The 18793-nt window shown below is 38.7% G+C and overlaps 1 protein-coding gene across 2 annotated transcripts in view; it reads left to right on the top strand.

Annotated features, from left to right (window-relative positions):
• FRAS1 (Fraser extracellular matrix complex subunit 1) overlaps positions 1-18793 on the top strand; it is a 420203-nt gene that overhangs the window by 276287 nt on the left and 125123 nt on the right. For both annotated transcript variants that reach the window (XM_053217214.1, XM_027058965.2), the window contains exons 29-31: positions 681-1007; positions 10687-10840; positions 17517-17695. In XM_053217214.1, coding sequence (XP_053073189.1) covers positions 681-1007; positions 10687-10840; positions 17517-17695 — 660 coding nt within the window. The remainder of the gene's footprint in view (positions 1-680; positions 1008-10686; positions 10841-17516; positions 17696-18793) is intronic.

The following is an 18793-nucleotide window of genomic DNA, read 5'->3' as shown; positions in this document are numbered from 1 at the left end:
TGGAGGGGTTGTGGGAGCAGGGATGGGCTAAATGGGTAAGGGGCATTAAGGAATCTACTCCTGAAATCATTGTTGCACTATATGCTGACTAATTTGGATGTAAATTAAAAAAATAAAATTAAAAAATAAAAAAAAAACAAAACAACTACTGGCCAGGGCCAGAAATTGCATGAACTCAGAATCAGAAGTACCGTAGCCAAAGTCAGCATACTGCAGTGTGGCCCAGAGTAAAGTGCTCAACTCCCAACACAGGTGCAAAAATTCCATATCTCTTACTATTCTCTTTTGGAAGCAGACAACTGGTTGGGTTCCCTGACTCTGGGCTGATCTCAGCTATAATGCAGGGGATATAGTGTGAATCAAGATAGCAGAGACTTCTAAGATTTAGCAGCAAGCAGCTCACCTTGATTGCCTCTGGTGAATACTATGGCCTTGAAATGGCTTTGAGAAGCCTCTAGAACCAGAAGTGTGAAGTAATCTCACTTGCTTTGATTACTATGACTGACCATACCTCTGACAAATACTTTGACTATGCAACAGTGTGGCACTTTGCTGGAGCATCAAGAGTTCCTTTAAAAGCATAGAATTATCAATTCGGTTGCGCAAAGCTGCGTCTAGTCCACAGGATTGTCCTCTCTTTTCCTGCTAAATGACTTCTCCTCCTTCCCTTCAACTCCTAGGCCCCCTACGTGCTGAGAAATGAGGCCCTCCATATTAAGAGAGGAGAGAGAGGAACCATCACTACCCAGCTGCTTGACATCCGAGATGACGACAACCCACAGGATGTGGTGGTTGAAGTGCTTGATCCTCCACTTCATGGCCAATTGCTCCAAACACTTCAGTCCCCTGCAACCCCAGTCTATCAATTCCGGCTGGATGAACTCTCCAGGGGCCTTCTCCACTATGCTCATGATGGCTCTGACAGCATATCTGATGTTGCAGTCTTGCAGGCCAATGATGGACATTCCTTCCAAAATATACTCTTCCACGTGAAGACTGTGCCCAAGGTAGGTGCCATTCCTAGAGCAGCAATTTTCTTGCACCTAGATGCGAAGTTTTGTTGATATTATTTTGCAGTATTCATGTTTTGCAGTTAAGATATGGATAGTTATCTATTCAAACATTTATTAACCATCTATTATGGAAATACTCAGGACATTCTAAGATTAATAGAACACATTACCCATCTCGAAGAGCACTATCTATTTTGTTGGGAGCACCATTCTCTACACAAGGGCAACTTTTGTACCTTTATGTTGACTTGCTGCCATAAAAAATGCCTTGTTGTCCACTGATCCTTTTGTCTCCTGCCTCATCATAAGAATCAAGTACACCCCTGTTTTTGTCTGCCCTTCTACAGTAGCTCATGCTATGTGAAGCTCATAGTCAGGTTATCATAATGAATCAAAAAGGACGAGTGCAGCCATTCTATTAAGCCAACTGAAGTAGGATGAGGGAACTCTTTCTTTTAGTAATCATAGGAATCCTAGTCGGTCTGAGTCATTCCCATGACACCTCCATATGTTTTTGCCATATCCACAAACATCTTTTCTTTTAGTTTATTTATTTTGAGAGAGAGAGCATGAGTAGGGGAGGGCGAGACAGAGAGAGAAAGAGAGAGAGAGAATCCCAAGCAGGCCCCATGCTGTCAAGTGTAGAATCTGAGGCAGGGCTCAAACCCATGAACTGTGAGATTGTGACCTGAGCCAAAGTCCTGAGTTGGACACTTAACCAACTGAACCACCCAGGTGCCCCCCACTAACACCTTTTCTGTTATTTACTTAATATTTTTCTTTGTATCCACTTTTTTTGTGTGTGGCTTCTTTGTAACAAATAATGAATATGAGATTATGGGCTTAATGTATAATTATACTTTTTTCTAAAATATGAAAATTAATACCTAAAAATTTTTAAAAATATTCATCCATGTAGTGCATAGAATGTTCCAGGATACTATTAATGGGATGGCTACCATGTTTTGGGAAATACTGAGCTAATCCATGCTAGATCCAAAAGACTTATTGCAAAACATTTTCAAAACCTTTTATTACTTGATGGTATTTCACTAGAAGCTATTTTTTGCATTATAGCAAAACTGGCTCTTTCTCATGGTGGTAGATGGAAAGACTTATCATTTTTATTGAACTTTTCATTCCAAATATCAGTTGCCACTGAAGTGTCATTAATGATTAGCTGGAGAAATTGATTTGCTGAAGACAGCTTAGAAATGACTTGTCACTTTCTCACCAACGATCACTCAAAATTTGCGATGGATCCTTGTGAAGGTGAACAGCTGAATGTAACCTAGTCTCTGGCTAGTTTCTTAGGCTGTTGTCTCATGATTTGTAGCTGCTGAAAACAGCGATGGTGGCATGAGATAGATAGGAGCAAGTGAAGGCTGATTATGAGATAGAGTTGGCAGGTAGCCACCTTGTAGCTAATCCTAATTATCACTCTCTTGCAATCGCCTTGGGAGATGAGGTTTAGTTCTGAAGAGATGAAGTCTAGACAGAATCAGAAAGTTTCTTTTCTTCTTCCTTGGTTTTCTTCCAAAGATTGTTATGGGATTTCAGCGCAACATTAGCAGCCGCCTTTCCTAGAGTGCTCTCAGTCTCCACGTTTGGAGCTCGGTTCAGTGTATGGCACTGTCATTTTGTATGCTATAGCCCAAGGTTGAAGGGTATTTCTAGGATTTTAGCTGCTTTGACTACAAAAACAAAACAAAGAAAATAAAATTTTAATTTATAAATAAGGCATAAGCACAGATCTCGAGTATCCTTGTAGTGCTTATAACTTGGGATCCGTGTTGGTATTTACAGGGTCTGTCCCTCCTCCTTCCTCCTGCCATCTCTCTATCTCCTACAGTGTTGTGCTTGCCTGTCCATCAGATGAAATAATGGCTTCTGAGCCAATGAACTGGGATAATGAAACCAGTGACCAGAACGTCAGCATCTATCAAGATGTACTAATAAGTTTGACACTGTAGTACTGATATTTTACAAATACATCCTATATTTCCTCTCAGGAGTTCAAAGTACTTCTTCATATCTATTCTACTGATCTTTACAATATCTTAGTGAAGGAGGTTAGAACAGAGGCCATGTGACCTTATTCCTTCTAAAGGAAATTCTATGGGTGGGAGGTATTTTTGTTTGTTTTGCTTTTAACCTTTATTGGGCACTAATGCTTGATATAAATTATTTCATTTGATGTTCACAGTCACTCTGGGGTACTTGTACAATTATTATCTCTAATTTTCCAGAAAAGGAAACTGGAAAAAAAAAGTTTAAAAACATTGTTCAAAGTTTAAAAATGTTTATTTTTCATTAAAGTGTTTAGTGCCAGGGCGCCTGGGTGGTTCAGTTAGTTAAGTGGCCGACTTTGGCTCAGGTCATGATCTTCCGTGAGTTCGAAACCCGCCTCAGGCTCTGTGATGACAACTCGGAGCCTGGAGCCTGCTTCAGATTCTGTGTCACCCTCTCTCTCTGAACCTCCCCTGCTCCCACTCTTTCTATCAACAATAAATAAACATTAAAAAAAAAAAATATATATATATATATATATATATATATATATATATATATGTATGTATGTATGTGTGTGTGTGTGTGTATTTAATGCCAGAGCCGCGATTTCACCTCAAGTGTGTTCTGGCTCATCACATTTAACCCACGTGGCTTTTTTCATTCTAGTCCATATTTTTCAATGTTTTAGACATATATATTCTGATCCCCCTAATGGACAGAATGGAGACAGCAATTTTTTTCATTTTCACAATATCCTATCCAAGCAATCTGGGCACTAAGCCTTCTGGAATCTTCCCTCTGGACTCACTACATCTTGTTACAAGTGAAGCTATTTATAATCATAAGTCTACTGGAGCCCAAGAAGGAAAAAATTGACTCAGCTATTAATGGCTTCCAATAGATATATAGTCAGACATGATTGATTTCATTCTGATAGCCATTTCTGAAGATGGGCATCCAAGTCCTTACCCTGTGGCAGCCTGCGTATTAAATTTGGAGATAGGCCAGTTACTGGCTGATGTCTAGCTGGTGGCTTAAGTGGAGTGGCTAAGGGGTTTAGGTCTAATTCCTGGTGAATGGATGTACAAATTAATCCCAGTGTTGTTCAGTAGAAAACTTAACCTGGTAATACGGATGGAAAGAGAGGGAGGGATAGAAAAAGCGAACTTTGTGGGAGCAGGAACTATTTCCGTTTTCCTCTCTTGAGCCAGGCACCTTGTAAGAGTTTAGTACATTTTTAAAAATTTTTCTTAATGTTTATTTATTTCTGAGAGAGAGATACAGAGTGTAAGCGGAGGAGGGACAGAGAGAGAGGGAGACACAGAATCCGAAGCAGGCTCCAGGCTCTGAGCTGTCAGCACAAAGCCTAATGCGGGGCTTGAACTTGCAGACCGCGAGGTCATGACCTGAGCTGAAGTTGGACGCCCAACCAACTGAGCCACCCAGGTGCCCCGAGTTTAGTACATTTTTGTTGGATGGATAGATAGTTGGGGGGATGCAACAGCTTAAGTGAGGCTGGTTCTCATGTTCCTACCTTTGAATCCATCTCTTGTGTCAGATGTGAAGCCTTCAGGGCACCTCTGCTGATGTCAGGTGGCCTATCTGGGACTGAGGATAGGAGCTATCAGTTCCACTCTTGGTTCTCCAGTTCTACATCACTTCTTCCAAACTTTTATCCTTGGCCTGGCAGTGAGGAAATTTGACTGCTACCCTCCAGGCTTGTGGTGAGTCACTGAGGAGAAAATAGACTCAGGACTGATGTTGAAACATGCTGTCTTGGGGGTAGGAGGCAAAATAAATCAAAGAGATTAGAAGGTAATAAAGAATGCTCTGCTGAACAGGCTCTCATTAATTGGGCGGATTACCAAACCTGAGCCTGCTAGAGATATGATTTTAAAGCAATTTGGTGTCTAATAAGGGCTAAAATGTGAGCAGGGAAAAGTCATGCTTTTTGGTGGTTTTCTCTCCACGGTTGGGCTTTAAAGAAATTACCCTCTTTTTCGTTAATGAAGACATCTCTGGAAAATCATGCCTCTTTTTCCACTTTGGCAATAAGTCTGATGATCTTTGTGACCTCGTTTGTTGACTTTGAGCAATTTATTTTCTGCAACTGGGTAGTGCTTTGATGTTAAAAGCCCCAAGTATCATGCTAGGAACTAGATGGAAAATTTTGTTGCTAAGAGTCCTCTTGGGCTGTTTGAACTTGGTAAGGCCCGTGTGCAGTGAAAAGCCCTGTTGTGCTTTCCCTCAGTTTTCTTAAAACTTGTCCCCCCAGTTGTTGTTTTGCAGAGATACCATTTGATAATAAGGGTGCTTGTGACAATTATAAATATGGCAGGAAAATGTTAATTTTTTTAATAAGAGTCTGTCTAATGCATCAACAACTAAATCTCTACCATGTGTCAGGGTTTCACCTTTTATGGACTTGTTTAACTTGTTGATTTTGGCATCTTGGAAGATGCATCGCTCAGAGTATATGCTCAAAAAATGGTTGTTGATTACAAAGTTTTGTTTATAAAGTGGTTGAAATCTACATGGAGAAGAGGTTCTATATTCTTGACCTGAAGGAACAGAGCTTCTGAGGAGCATGCATACACTGGCAAACACAAAAACAGTCCAATTATCTTTCCATCCCTTATCTGGTAAATAGCATTTAAGATTCACCTTCTATGCACCATCCTATGTGATCCTTCCATAAAATCCACAATGTCCTATAAGACTGCATTCTAAAAGCTATGACATAAATGAGTCTTTGCAAATTAAGGCATATTTTTACAGAATAAATTGATGTTAGGATTGCTGTTATATCCAATTGTCATTTTCTATTTGATTAAGTTTAAAAATCTTTTAGTTTGAATAGTTTGGCCTGGGGTTGGGGTACACTATCATTTGAGATCATCATTTATGTCCCAACATTTATTTTAGGGAGGTAAGTTTTCATTTTATTTGTGAGATTTTCCTCCTAATGATAGAAGCTTAGGCCCTTACTTCTGGTTTACAACATTAATATTTTTATTTGTAATACAATATATAATGGCTAAACTTTATTGCCAGCATTTCTGTATGCCCATTGTTCTATGAAATGAATCAGAAGACCTATTTAATTTAAAGTACTCTTTTGATCATGCCCCCATAATCCCTGTTTGGGATTTCATTGCTTTCTAATATGGTACCCTGAAGGGCATATAAAACTTCACTAGGCAGGAGATTATTCAACTCATGTTATGGCTAATTTCTTCAGTTCACAGGGATATATGCATCATTGTTCAGAAAAAAAAAAAAAAACAACTATAAGTAGATAAAGAAATTGCAAAATGTCAGAATCATTGGGGGAAATGAGGTTAAAATTTGGCTTTTCTGGACACTTTAACTGTAGAAAAGATGGTGTATAGCCTTCTATTCATCTCTTCTTGAATCGTCCCTGGACTCTCTCCCAGAAGAAAGAAAATGATAAAACCATCTTCATCAAAATATGAGTGGGAAGAATTACACTTCTTTCCCTTAGACAGTTGTCTGTTTCTTCTTAAGTATTGTAAACAAATAATTCAGAAACAGAGGCATTTATATTATCTGGTGATAAATATAAATATTGTAAAAGGCCTGTCTGTGGGGTTTCAGGAGAACCACTCTAGCTCCATCACTGTATCTATCCTGAGCTGTGCTTCTCCTGATTTAGCATGACTCCACATCCCCTGGGGATTGTGTTTAAATACAAGTGGAAATTCATCAAACTAAAAAGCTACACAGCAAAGCAAACAATCAAAAGAATGAAAAGGCAGCCTGCTGAAGGGGAGAAAGTGTTTGAAACCATATATCTGATAGGGATTAATATCTAAAATATTTAAGGAACTCTAACAACTCAATAGCATCATAATCCTCCTCCTCCTCCTCCTCCTCCTCCTCCTCCTCCTCCTCCAATTAAAAAGTGGGCTAAGGGGGAGCTTGGGTGGCTCAGTACATTGAGCATCTGACTTTGGTTCATGTCATGATCTCACAGTTTGTGAGTTCAGGCCCCATATAGAGTTCTCTGTTGTCAGTACACAGCCCACATCAGATCCTCTGACCCTTTCTCTCTCTGCCCCTCCCCCACTCATGCACACACTCTCTCTCTCTCTCTCTCTCTCTCTCTCTCTCTCAAAAATAAATAAACATTTTTTTTAAAAGTGGGCTAAGGATCTGCATAGACCTTTCTCAAAGGAAGACATACAATGGCCAAAGGTACATGAAAAGGTGCTCAACGTCACTCATCATCAGGGAAATGCAAATCAAAACCACAATGATGGGTGCCTGGGTGGCTCAGTCAGTTAAGCGTCCAACTCCTGATTTCGGCTCAGGTCATGATCTCACAGTTCATGAGACTGATCCCTGTGTGGGGCTCTGCACTGACAGCATGGAACCTGCTTGGGCTTCTCTCTTTCTCTCTCTCTCTGCCCCTCCCTTGCTTGCATGCATTTTCTCCCTCTCTCTTAATAAACATTGAAAAAAATAACAATGAGATATCACCTCACACCTGTTAGAATGGCTAAAATAAAAAAGACAAAAGATAACAAGAGTTGGTAAGAGTATGGGGAAAAGGGAACCCATATAATCTCTTGGTGGGAATGTAAGTTGGTACAGCCATTTTGGAAAGCAGTATGGAAGTTCCTCAGAAATTAAAAACAGAAGTATCATATGGATCCAGCAATCTCACTTCTGGGCATATATCCAAAGGAAATGAAATCTTTATCTCAAAGAGATATATGTACTCACATATTTATTGCAACATTATTCACAAAAGCCAAGATGTGGAAACAACCTAAGTGTCTGTTGATAAATGGATAAAGAAAATGTGGTCTATATACACAATGGAATATTATAAACCCTTATGGAAGAAGGAAGTCCTGCCATTTGTGACAGCATGGTTGAGCTTGAAGAACAATATGTTAAGTAAAACAAGCCAGACACAAAGATAAATTCTGCATGATCTCACTTATATTTGGAATCTAAAAAAGTCCAACTCATAAAAGCAGAGTAGAATGGTGATCGCCAGAGGTAGAAGAAATGGGGAGGTATTAGTCAAGGGGTATAGAGGTTCAGTTACAAGGGATGCATAAGTTCTGGAGATCTAATGTATAGCATGGTGGCTATACTTGATATTGTATCGTATACTTAAAATGTGCTTGAAATTTGTTTTTACCACACACACACACACACACACACACACACACTCGGGTTTAGTTATGTGAGGTGATAGATTTCTTAATTAGTTTGATTGTTATAATCATTTCACAATATATATGTATATCAAAACATCATGTTGTGTACCTTAACTATATCAACTTTTATTTATCAAGTAATACACTTCAATGAAGCTGAAGAAGAAAAGTAAAATGAAGTTCTAATTCAGAATGAGGTGAGGCTTGAGATTCTAAACTTCTAGTAAGTTTCCAGATGTTGCTGGTGTCTGAACACTGACTTACAAGGAATACTGTCTCCTAATAATTTATACTCACACGGGAATTACAGGGAATTGTATCGGTGAAGTTTAGCCAAGATAGAAATGTAGTGGGAGAGACACCTGGGGACAAGTCACAGTACTTACTTGCTTGGATACTTACTTGCTTGGAATATGAAAAACCCCATTGCCTCATCAGTCCAAGAATGTGGTTGCTGGTGGATGACTGATCTCTGTAACCATGATCAAACTTGACGAGGCTGCTGCTATTAGAAAGATTGCTAGCAATTAAGACACCTGAGTCTAAGTATATTATATGAAACACTGCTGGAGTTAATAGGGACTTTTCTCCTAGAATTCCAGGGGAAGGGAATTCTTGGCACATTTTGGTGTTTTTGTAAATAATATGCTATATCAATTGTGAAGAGAGAAAGTTTTTGGGAGTTTGCTCCTGAGCACCAATCACAATAGAAGGTACCTTTGCTGCTGTTTTCCTGGGCACTGTTTGACTCAGTTCCCTGGTGAGTGTGGTGAAAATAGCTATGACCGCCTCCTGTGGGGGGCAAATACTGTTGTGTCAGGTGACTGCAAAAAAAATAGATGTTGTCTTCTGCTCTTAGTATTCCCCTTCTGGGAGTGGTGTTTGCTCTGTTTATTGGCATATTTGAAAGCTATAGCAATAATTTATAAAAATATCCCCTTTAAGTGCTTGATTTTAGAATACCAGATTTACTGATTTTTAAAGTTTGAAAACAAACTGCAAACTGAACACAGGCAGCCTCACTAATCTCATTCTGTGCTAAAATGTCAATTATGAGGCTTTGGAAGAGGTGCACACCTTGCAAATCAGGAATGGCAGCACTTTTTAATGACATTAGCTTTAGCAATTAAAATGGTTGCCTTCTCAGGAGTGCTAAATAGGTGATTTCTTCCAGTCAGCGATTCCCAACTGTTGTTTCTAAGGCTTCACTTTCAATCAGTCATCAAGGCCTGTCAATTCGGCCTCTAGTGTTTCTGGAAACTGTTTCTAACTCCCCATTCCCACTGCAATGACTTTTTCATCTTCTCTCACCTGAGCCATTACAAGAATTTGTTAAATGGTTTCTACAGCCCCAGACGCATCCCAGTTCTAGCCCTTTCCATCTCTTGCTGATGAAAGCTTTCTAAACCCCAGACGTGCTCATCCCCTTTCCTTCCCTGAAGACACATGTTGACTTTACAGGGCCTACCAGATAAATGGAGACTTTTAGCACAGCATCTACCTTCTACCTACACAACTTTAAGAGAGTGTCCCTTTTTATTCACCTGCTCCCCTGGTTCCATAAACTCTTCTTTCCCAGACACCTGGATATTTTATGAAGCATGCAGTGCATTGTCTCATGTCTTTGCCTCAGCTGGGCCCTTTGCATAGAATTCATTTTACCTCTTCTCTCTTAGAAGACCTGTCTTTTGGTCATTTGAGAATTAAATGATATATCCATAGGAAAGCCTTCCTGAGCATTCTTTTCTCAAACAGGAAACCTCCTTTTGCCCTTATTCTCCCACAGCACCCTGTGCATCATTTGTGATGCATCCTGATTATTTATCTGTGGGGAGATCACTAGATTGTAAGTTCTGAAACTGAAGTCTTGTTTCAGCCATTCTTACCTATCTCAGGCCTCTGGCAAAAGAGCCAGCATATAATAGGTGCTTAATGAGTACTCCTTGAATGTGGGTGGATGGGGAGGATAGAAGGACAGTTACTTGGACCAAAGAGCCCCTGGGGGGCTCAGTCAGTTAAGCCTTCTGCTCTTGGTTTTGGTTCAGGTCATGATCTACAGTTCATGAGTTTAGGCCTCACATCGGGCTCCATGCTGGTGGTGCGGCATCTGCTTGGGATTCTCTGTCTCCTTCTCTCTTTGCCCCTCCCCCACTCATGCTGTCTCTGTCTCTCCCAAATAAATAAACTTAAAAAAGAAAGAAAGGAATGGAGAGACAGTCTTCCTGAATGAAATAAGTTCTTTGCTTATAAGTTAAAAGAAAAAGCAAGATATGTACACACGTACATACACATGCATGTATCTACACGTAATACACATACATAGTTCGCAATGTGACTTCAAAGCTATGAATCTCTCTTATTAAATGATCACTAGCAGCAATGGTACATTTTGACTTATGTTTTTAAGGGCTGATGTTTTCTTTTATTTTGCTTGGACCTAATTCTGTACTCTTTCCTTATTCTAGAATGATGGAGGTCTTCGGCTCGTGGCTAATTCAATGGTGTGGGTTCCAGAAGGTGGGATGCTGCAGATTACCAATAGAATCTTACAGGCGGAAGCTCCAGGTGCCAGTGCCTCAGAAATCATCTACAAAATTACACAGGACCACCCCCAATTTGGTAACTTTTTTCCTTTGCCATGATTTCATCATTGTATCCAGTAGTCTCGGACTTGCTTTTGTACAATGCCACACAGCAAGGTTGTGAGTCCAATGAAATTGACTTTCTAATACCTCACACATCTCATTTAAACAGAATAGTCAATGGGGCACCTGGGTAGGTCAGTCGGTTGAGCATCCAACTTCAGCTCAGGTCATTATCTCATGGTCTGTGAGCTGAAGCCCTGCGTCAGGCTCTGTGCTCACAGCTCAAAGCCTGGAGCCTGCTTCGGATTCTGTATCTTCCTTGCTCTCTGCCCCTCCCCCACTCATGCTCTGTCTCTGTCCCTCTCTCTCTTAAAAAGAAGTAAACATTAAAAAAAATTTAAACAAAATAGTCAAAATAACTCATACACACATTATCAGGTAGTACACTAAGTAATATAAACATATTAGTGTATATGAAATCCAAAATTTAAGTCTTAAAACAACTTAATTTTACAGAGAAAGTAACTTGCTAAAATATAGTTTATATAAGCATGTATAGCTAATTATGTCAGTTTAATTTTGAAGCTCAGGCTCTTAAACTCCACCTTGTGTCCCTTCTAGAACATCACCAGATTTCTTGTTGAGACTTAAAAAAAAAAAAAAAAAGAGTTTTACATAAAAACATTTCTAAAGATCTCCATTGTTACTTCCACTTCCAGAAAGATAGTGCAATATGATAACCTGAAAATTTTCTTGTCCTCCTCCTCCTCATCATCATCTAGAAATGCTGGAAACAAGATAACAATTATAGGGCAGTGGTACCTGGATGCCTCAGGTCAGTTGAGTGTTCCAACTCTTGATTTCATCTCAGATCATGATCTCGCACGTTCGTGAGATTGAGCCCAGCGTTGGACTCTATGCTGTCCGGGATTCTCTCTCTCTCTCTCTCTCTCTCTCTCTCTCTCTCTCTCTGCCCCTCCCCACTCATGTTCCCCACATACATACTCTTTCTCTCTCTCTCAAAATAAATAAACATTAAAAAAAAAAAGAATTATAGGGCACTGCCTGATCTTCCAAGAATAGAAAGAAGTCTCCAAGTCACAAACAGAGAAGGAGCTTAAACCAGTCTAGGCATGAGCTCATGGAATAGCTTCCCTCAGAGTGGTTGTTTGTGTTCCAGGAACCCAGGGGCTTGAGATATAATGCTCGTGCAAAGACAGAAAGTTAAGATCCTGCATAAAACTTGGACTCTGCAAAGACTTTGACTTAGAGAGACAGAAGAGAAAACAAGAAGCACACCAGCACAGAGTTGTTAAAGAAACCTATCTGTGTTTCCCAGGGCTCAGAGTGAAGTAAAAAAGTCTGCAGAGAAAGAACTCCAGGCCTGTTTCTCCTGATGATCCTGAGTTAAGTTACACTGCACGTTGTCTGAGAAACCCAAAACTGAGATGTTATATGAATATTAATCTCAGGCCAATGATACTTCTTGGGTTCCTTACAGAAACTGGTAGAAACTGCTATGGAATGTCCACCCTCAACTCCAGGTCACAAGATTCTCACAGCCTAAACCACTGAAGATTAGCTCAGAATTCAAAATTACAGAACAGATGAGGAAATAATCCATAGTATCATAAGAAAAATGAACAAAATGATCAAAACTCCAAGGATTTCATAAAGGAGCAATCATAGAAATTGTGAAACAAGGGGTACCTGGGTGGCTAAGTTCGTTAAACATGCAGCTTTTGGTTTCAGCTCAAGTCATAATCCCATGCTTCGTGGGTTTGAGCCCCTCATCTGGCTCTGTGCTGACAGTGCCGAGCCTGCTTGGGATTCTTTCTCTTCCTTTCTCTCTGCCCCACCCCTTGCACTCTCTCTCTTCCTTTCCCTCAAAAAAAAAAATAAATAAATACACTTAAAAAAACAAACTATGAAACAAGCATATTTAAAATGATTTAAAGATACTAAAGAGGAATCAAAACTTTAATAACCACATACCATAAAAAGAAAAGGCAGGTAGATATTTTTTAAATGTTTGTTTGTTTGTTTATTTATTTATTTTTGAGAGAGAGAAAGTGAGTGCTAGAGGGGAAGAGGGGGACAGAGAATCTGAAGCTGATAGCAATGAGCCCAGTGCAGGGCTTGAACCCAAGAGCCATGAGGTCATGACCTGAGCAGAAGTCGGATGCTTAACTGACTGAGCCACCTAGGCACCTCATAGGCAGGTAGATTTTTTAAGAACTAAATAGATACCCTGAAAATGAAGATGAAAATGATATTCATTAAAAGTAAACACATTCTTGGCATGTTAAATAGCAGAGGAATAATAATCTCTTTTTCCTCTGGGTCCCTGGATTTTAAAAATTATATATTTTCTGTAGTGGGGAGAAAAATTAACTTTTGTGCATTTCAAAAGTAGTTCCAATGTCAACAAAGACATTGAAAAACACGATTCAACCAAGAATTGATATGATTATGAAATAGTTGTTCTAGCTGGAGTACCTTTTATTATATATAGTTGTATAACCTTGAGGAAGGCAAGTGAATGCCTTTGAGCCTTAGGTTTCTTTAAAAGGTTAGGCTAGATAATTTTTTATCTTTTTATTTTAAAATAATTTTAGACTTACTGAAAATTTGCAAAAATAGTACAAAGAGCCCTTGAATACCCTTAATCTAGCTTTCTTCAATGTTAACATCTTATGGAACAATAGAACAATTAACAAAACCAGAAAGCCAACATGTATACAATTCTATTAATTAATCCACAGACCTTATTCAACTTTGTGTTCTTTTACCCACTGATTTTAAGCTTGATAATGCTTAAGTCCTTTTCAGCTCTAAAAATCTTTGACTTGTTTGATGTATTAAATTCTTTACCTTTATCTTGATCATTAAAAGCCAAAAAATTTAATTTCCTAGAGACAGTCCAATATTCCAATAGTCTCTTTAAGTATTAAACAGAACAATGCTGAATTAAATTTCAGCTTGATAAATGCCATGTAGGCTTGACTGTGACCCTTTCCTACTATAACTCTCTTAATTAACTTCTTCCTATGAACATAATCCTCTTTCTGCGTGTCCAGAGCCCCCTATTAGTAATAATCAAATCACATTAATGTTAGCAACCACTCAAGAGTGAAAAAGGTGGTGGGAACTGGAAACCCACTCAACACCAATCTGCTTACATCCGTCTGTCGCAGTGGTATGAATTTGTGGAGCCCCTACCCTCTTGCCACCCCAGCTCTTATATACTCCCTCATCACTTTAGAATGTTCCAGATGAGCTTTAGACTTTTTGTGGAGACCTGACCATGCAACTGAGCCAAATGTAAATTGCTTGTGTAGTAAATGCATACAGAACTCAAGTTCCACCACTTGCAGCAGACTCATCACTGTTCTCAGATGTTAGTTTAGACAAGTTGATTAACACTTGTACCTTTAGCTACTTCACAAGCTTGAAAGTGAATTTAATGAGATGGCTTTTCTAATGTTTACTTATTTTGAGAGAGAGAGAGAGTGCGTGCAAGCATGAATGTGAATGGGGGCAGGGCAGAGAGTGGAGACAGAGAATCCCAAGCAGGCTCCACACTGTCAGTGCAGAGCCCAACTTCGAGCTCAAAATCACACACCACATGAGATCATGACCTGAGTTGAAATCAAGCGTTGGATGCTTAACTGACTGAGCCACCCAGGTGCCCCATAATGAGATGGTTTTAATGAAGTAACTTGAGTATCATTTGAGGGAAAATCCGACTTAATCCAACACATTGCCAACTCTAAATTATTTATCATTGGGTAAGAAAGCTTTAATACAAATTGTCTCAATCCCAAAATAATTCATGGGATTTTCAATAATTCAATGAGATTCTAATTCTTAATACCTATCAAAATTTCCCTTCAAAATTCTTGATTAAACTATAGCCTTCAGTATTAAGAAAATCCCAAGTACAGAATATCTTGTTTTTTAAACCTACACTGTTTTATAAACCTGGATTTTCATATATTTAAGGTCATCTCCTTGTTTTTGTCATAATAAATGTGGAGATGACGTGCTACACAACAGCTCTCACCTCACTGGGGTGAACCTCACAAAATACTGATATTTGTTCCTCACTACTCTTGGGCTTGTCACAAAGACACCTTGTATTCAACAGACCCAGTGTTAAACTTCCCTCCCACCTGCTCATCCATTGGTGGCATTGCTGCCCTTCCTGTCACATCTCTCCCCATCTCTCATCTTCACAACACAATGTCAAGTTCTGTTGCTTCCACTTACTTAGTGACTCTTGTATCTGTTTATTTCTTTCCAATCTTACTTCTGTTGCCTTAGTTCAGGACCATATCAGTCATCTGGATTTTTCAGTCCTCTCATAATTGATCAAGCTGTCTGTGTAAATGTTAATTACTATTTTACCATTTTTATAAAATAAAATCCGGCCTCTTTAATAGGACTTTCACAGGCTCCCTGTATTCTGATCGTATATGTTCTGTGTTCTAAATCAGTTTGTGCCATTCACCTACAGAAACCTCACAGTGGCTCCCAGTTGCTTAAGGAGGCTGGTCTCAGGGGCAGGAATGGCATCTTGCTCATCTTTGAATCCCCATCCCTGAAGGGTCTAGTGTGATAGCTAGCACCTAACAGGTACTCGATGACTATTAACTGAATTGAAATTAATAGAATTAGCCAATATCCTATGATTCCTGTTAATCTGCATAACATGGCAGGTTTTTTTTTTTAAATCTGAAAAATAGGCTTATTTCATTAGGACTTGTTAGAAAAATTCTGCTTAGTTTTTCTATTATAAAGAAAAATTGCTAGGATATTAGCATTTGAATATTTTATGTTTCTCTACTCTCTACATTTTCATTGTAGAAATTTACTTTCAGAATATTTTGTAACTGTCTTACATTCATAAACAGTATACATTCTGGAAAAGCATGTTTATTGATATCATCTTATGAATAGAGGTTGAACCGGGGAGAGATGGCTAATGGAATTTGTGACTTAGGTGCAAATGAGAAACAGTACCAAAAAGAAACTAGAATGAGTTGATTTTACACATGATTTTATAAAGAAGACTATTGATGTTTTTCTCTTACTTTAGAATTTCCATCACCATCCAGCATATTATGCTCACTTTAAACTTCAATTTAGTGCATATAAATATTAGAAGGACTATTTCCTTCACATAAGAAAATTCCTCTCATGTAACCAAAGTGTGATTTCAGTTGTTCCATATGTCTAGCATACTTAGTGTACTAAGATCTGGGTATCTTGCTAGAGAACCTTCCCGTCTCCTTCTGCCTCCCTCTCCCCGCTCCTCTTCTACTTCTCTTACCAACTGAGTGGTAGAGAGTCTTCTTTCAGATTTTTTATTAGATGCATTTTCATGAAAACATGGCTTCTGTTTTCAGCATTTCATCTATTCTTCTGTTTGGTCTTCACTCGAGGGCATATTATCCTTGTGAAACTTTAATTGTTTATATAGCACCTCTGTATTTGCAATCTCCCTTTAAGGAGATAGTAGCTCCAGGTGAAAAACAAGCAATAGAAACAGACTGGTGGTGGTGGTGTCTAGATTTAGGTTTCCTTGCTTCAATTTTAATGAAGTCTAAAGAATTATGGAGGAGGAAATGAGATAGTTATTTAGGAGGATAGATATTGGACTGTGAACACAACATGATAATGACTGATAAGAGTTTCACAACCAAGAACATGAGCTTCAGATGCAAATCTCAGCTCCAACATGTACAATTTGTGAATTTGAACAAGTTACTGAACTTCTCTAAGCCAAAAGAACTTCCTTTAAATGGAGATAATAATAGCATCTTCCAAAGGATCAAATAACATAAGGATGATTAACATTCTTTTTAAGTATCTGTGAAGTATATACTATTATTTTCATTTTACCCATAGGAACAGAGAGGCTTATAAAGGCCTAATAAAGCTCATGCAGCTGGACATGGAGCTGGATTTGAACCATCACATAATGTGCTTCATGCAGTGCATGCCATATGCATCCCAGTGTCAGTTATTCTTATTTTCATTGTACAGAATTCTCAAGTATAATTTTTTCTGGGGGGTGCTTGGGTGGCTCAGTTGGTTGAGCATCCAACTCTTGATTTTGGCTCAGATCAGGATCTCAGGATTTACGGGATCAAGCCATCCATCAAGCTCCTCAATGAGCATGGAGATTCTCTCTCTCTCTCTCTCCCTCTGCCCCTTTCCCCACCCATGCTCTCCTTTCTCTCTTAAATAAATAATAATAATTAATAATATTAATAATAATTTTTCTGAATTTTTTCAAATTTCCCATTGTGTTTACATCAAAAACCTCCTGGTTAAAAAGCATTTCCTGCTACATAGAAAGTTGTAGGTAGGAATGAATCCATCCAGTGCCCTGTATTTGAATATTTGTTTGTTGTATTCATGATTTCATGTAATTTAATTGATATAAGTCAGTAACTTGATGCGTGAATTGCCCTTGAATGACTTCTAGCTTTTTTTTAGCTGAGAGAGTGGGAATTCTGTGTGTGAAGGTGAATTCAAAGATGTCTATTGAATTCTGTGTTAACCTCCTTTCCTTCACCTTAGATAAAAATACAGAAGTACATAATTTCTATTGAAAAAAAATTGTAGTAGAAAAGGAGATGAGAGCTCTGACTGACTTTTACTTTTATGGGAGATCCTCACTAATGATGTGGCTTTCCTAGGAGAGATGGTCCTTCTGGTTGATATGCCTGCAGACAGCCCCGCAGAGGAAGGGCAGCACCTGCCTGATGGAAGAACAGCGACCCCCACCAGCACCTTCACCCAACAAGACATCAATGAAGGCATTGTGTGGTATAGGCACTCGGGAGTCCCAGCCCAGAGTGACTCCTTCCGCTTTCAGGTACCCTCTACTGCTGACTTTTCTGATGTCAGGATGGTCTGAGGAAAATCATCACCATTATTTTTATTTTATTTTATTTTATTTTATTTTATTTTATTTTATTTTATTTTATTATTTTATTTTATTTATTTAATTTATTTTTCATCACCATTATTTTAAATAATCAGGTCATTTTCTATGTTGCCTGGAAATCACATTTGGGGGAAGAACAAATGTAATTTGTAGCACTGAGAGATTTTTTTAATCTGCTGATTCAGTCTTAGACTATCCCTACAGACTCATTCCACAGCAAAGAGTTTATAATAGATAATGGCTGAAGTGTTTAGAAAAAAAATGTTTTCAAAATATTAAAATGCCATATGGAGGAAAAAATATTTCTTTTTTCAAATGTTTTTGGAACATTTACCATCTTATGATAAGAGCATAGACTTAGCAGCCAAACCCAGTGGGTTCATATTTCAGTTTTACCTTGCACTAGCTAAACAACTTTGGGAAGATTACTTCGGCAAAATCCTTGTGTTTCATTTTTATCATCTGTAAAATAGAACTATATGAGGATTTAATGAGTTAGTACATACACGTACAATACTGCCTATCACTATGTGTGGGTTCGTTGCTATCATTGGTAAAGATTGGTCACATACCAGTGCTGTAGACTAAATGTTTGTGTCCCCCTGAGATTCATATGTTGAAATCCTACCCCCTCCCCATTCAATGGTATATGGGTATGAGACCTTTGGTAGGTGATTAGGATTAGATGAAGTCATGAGAGCTGTGCTCTCATGAATGGGATTAGTACTCTTATGGGAGTCACAAGATAGCCTCCTCCCCTTCTGTGCTCTCCACCATGGGTATGCAATAAGTTGGTGGTCTGCAACCTAGAACCCCACCATGCTGGCCCCCTGATCCAGACTTCTGGTCTCCAGAACTGCAAGAAATAAATTCCTTTTGTTTATAAGCCACTCAGTTTATGGTGTTTTTGTTATAGTAGCCTGAGCAAACTAAGACAAACAGACCGTAAGGAGGCTGTCAATAAATTAAAGAACAAGAAATTATCCTGGGCACGTTGTCTGGCAATTATCAAATATAATTAGAAAT

Source organism: Acinonyx jubatus, chromosome B1 (assembly GCF_027475565.1).
Source record: "Acinonyx jubatus isolate Ajub_Pintada_27869175 chromosome B1, VMU_Ajub_asm_v1.0, whole genome shotgun sequence".
Classification (NCBI taxonomy): domain Eukaryota; kingdom Metazoa; phylum Chordata; class Mammalia; order Carnivora; family Felidae; genus Acinonyx; species Acinonyx jubatus.
Note: the sequence above shows the minus strand (reverse complement) of the source record. Positions and strands in the feature narration are given on the sequence as shown.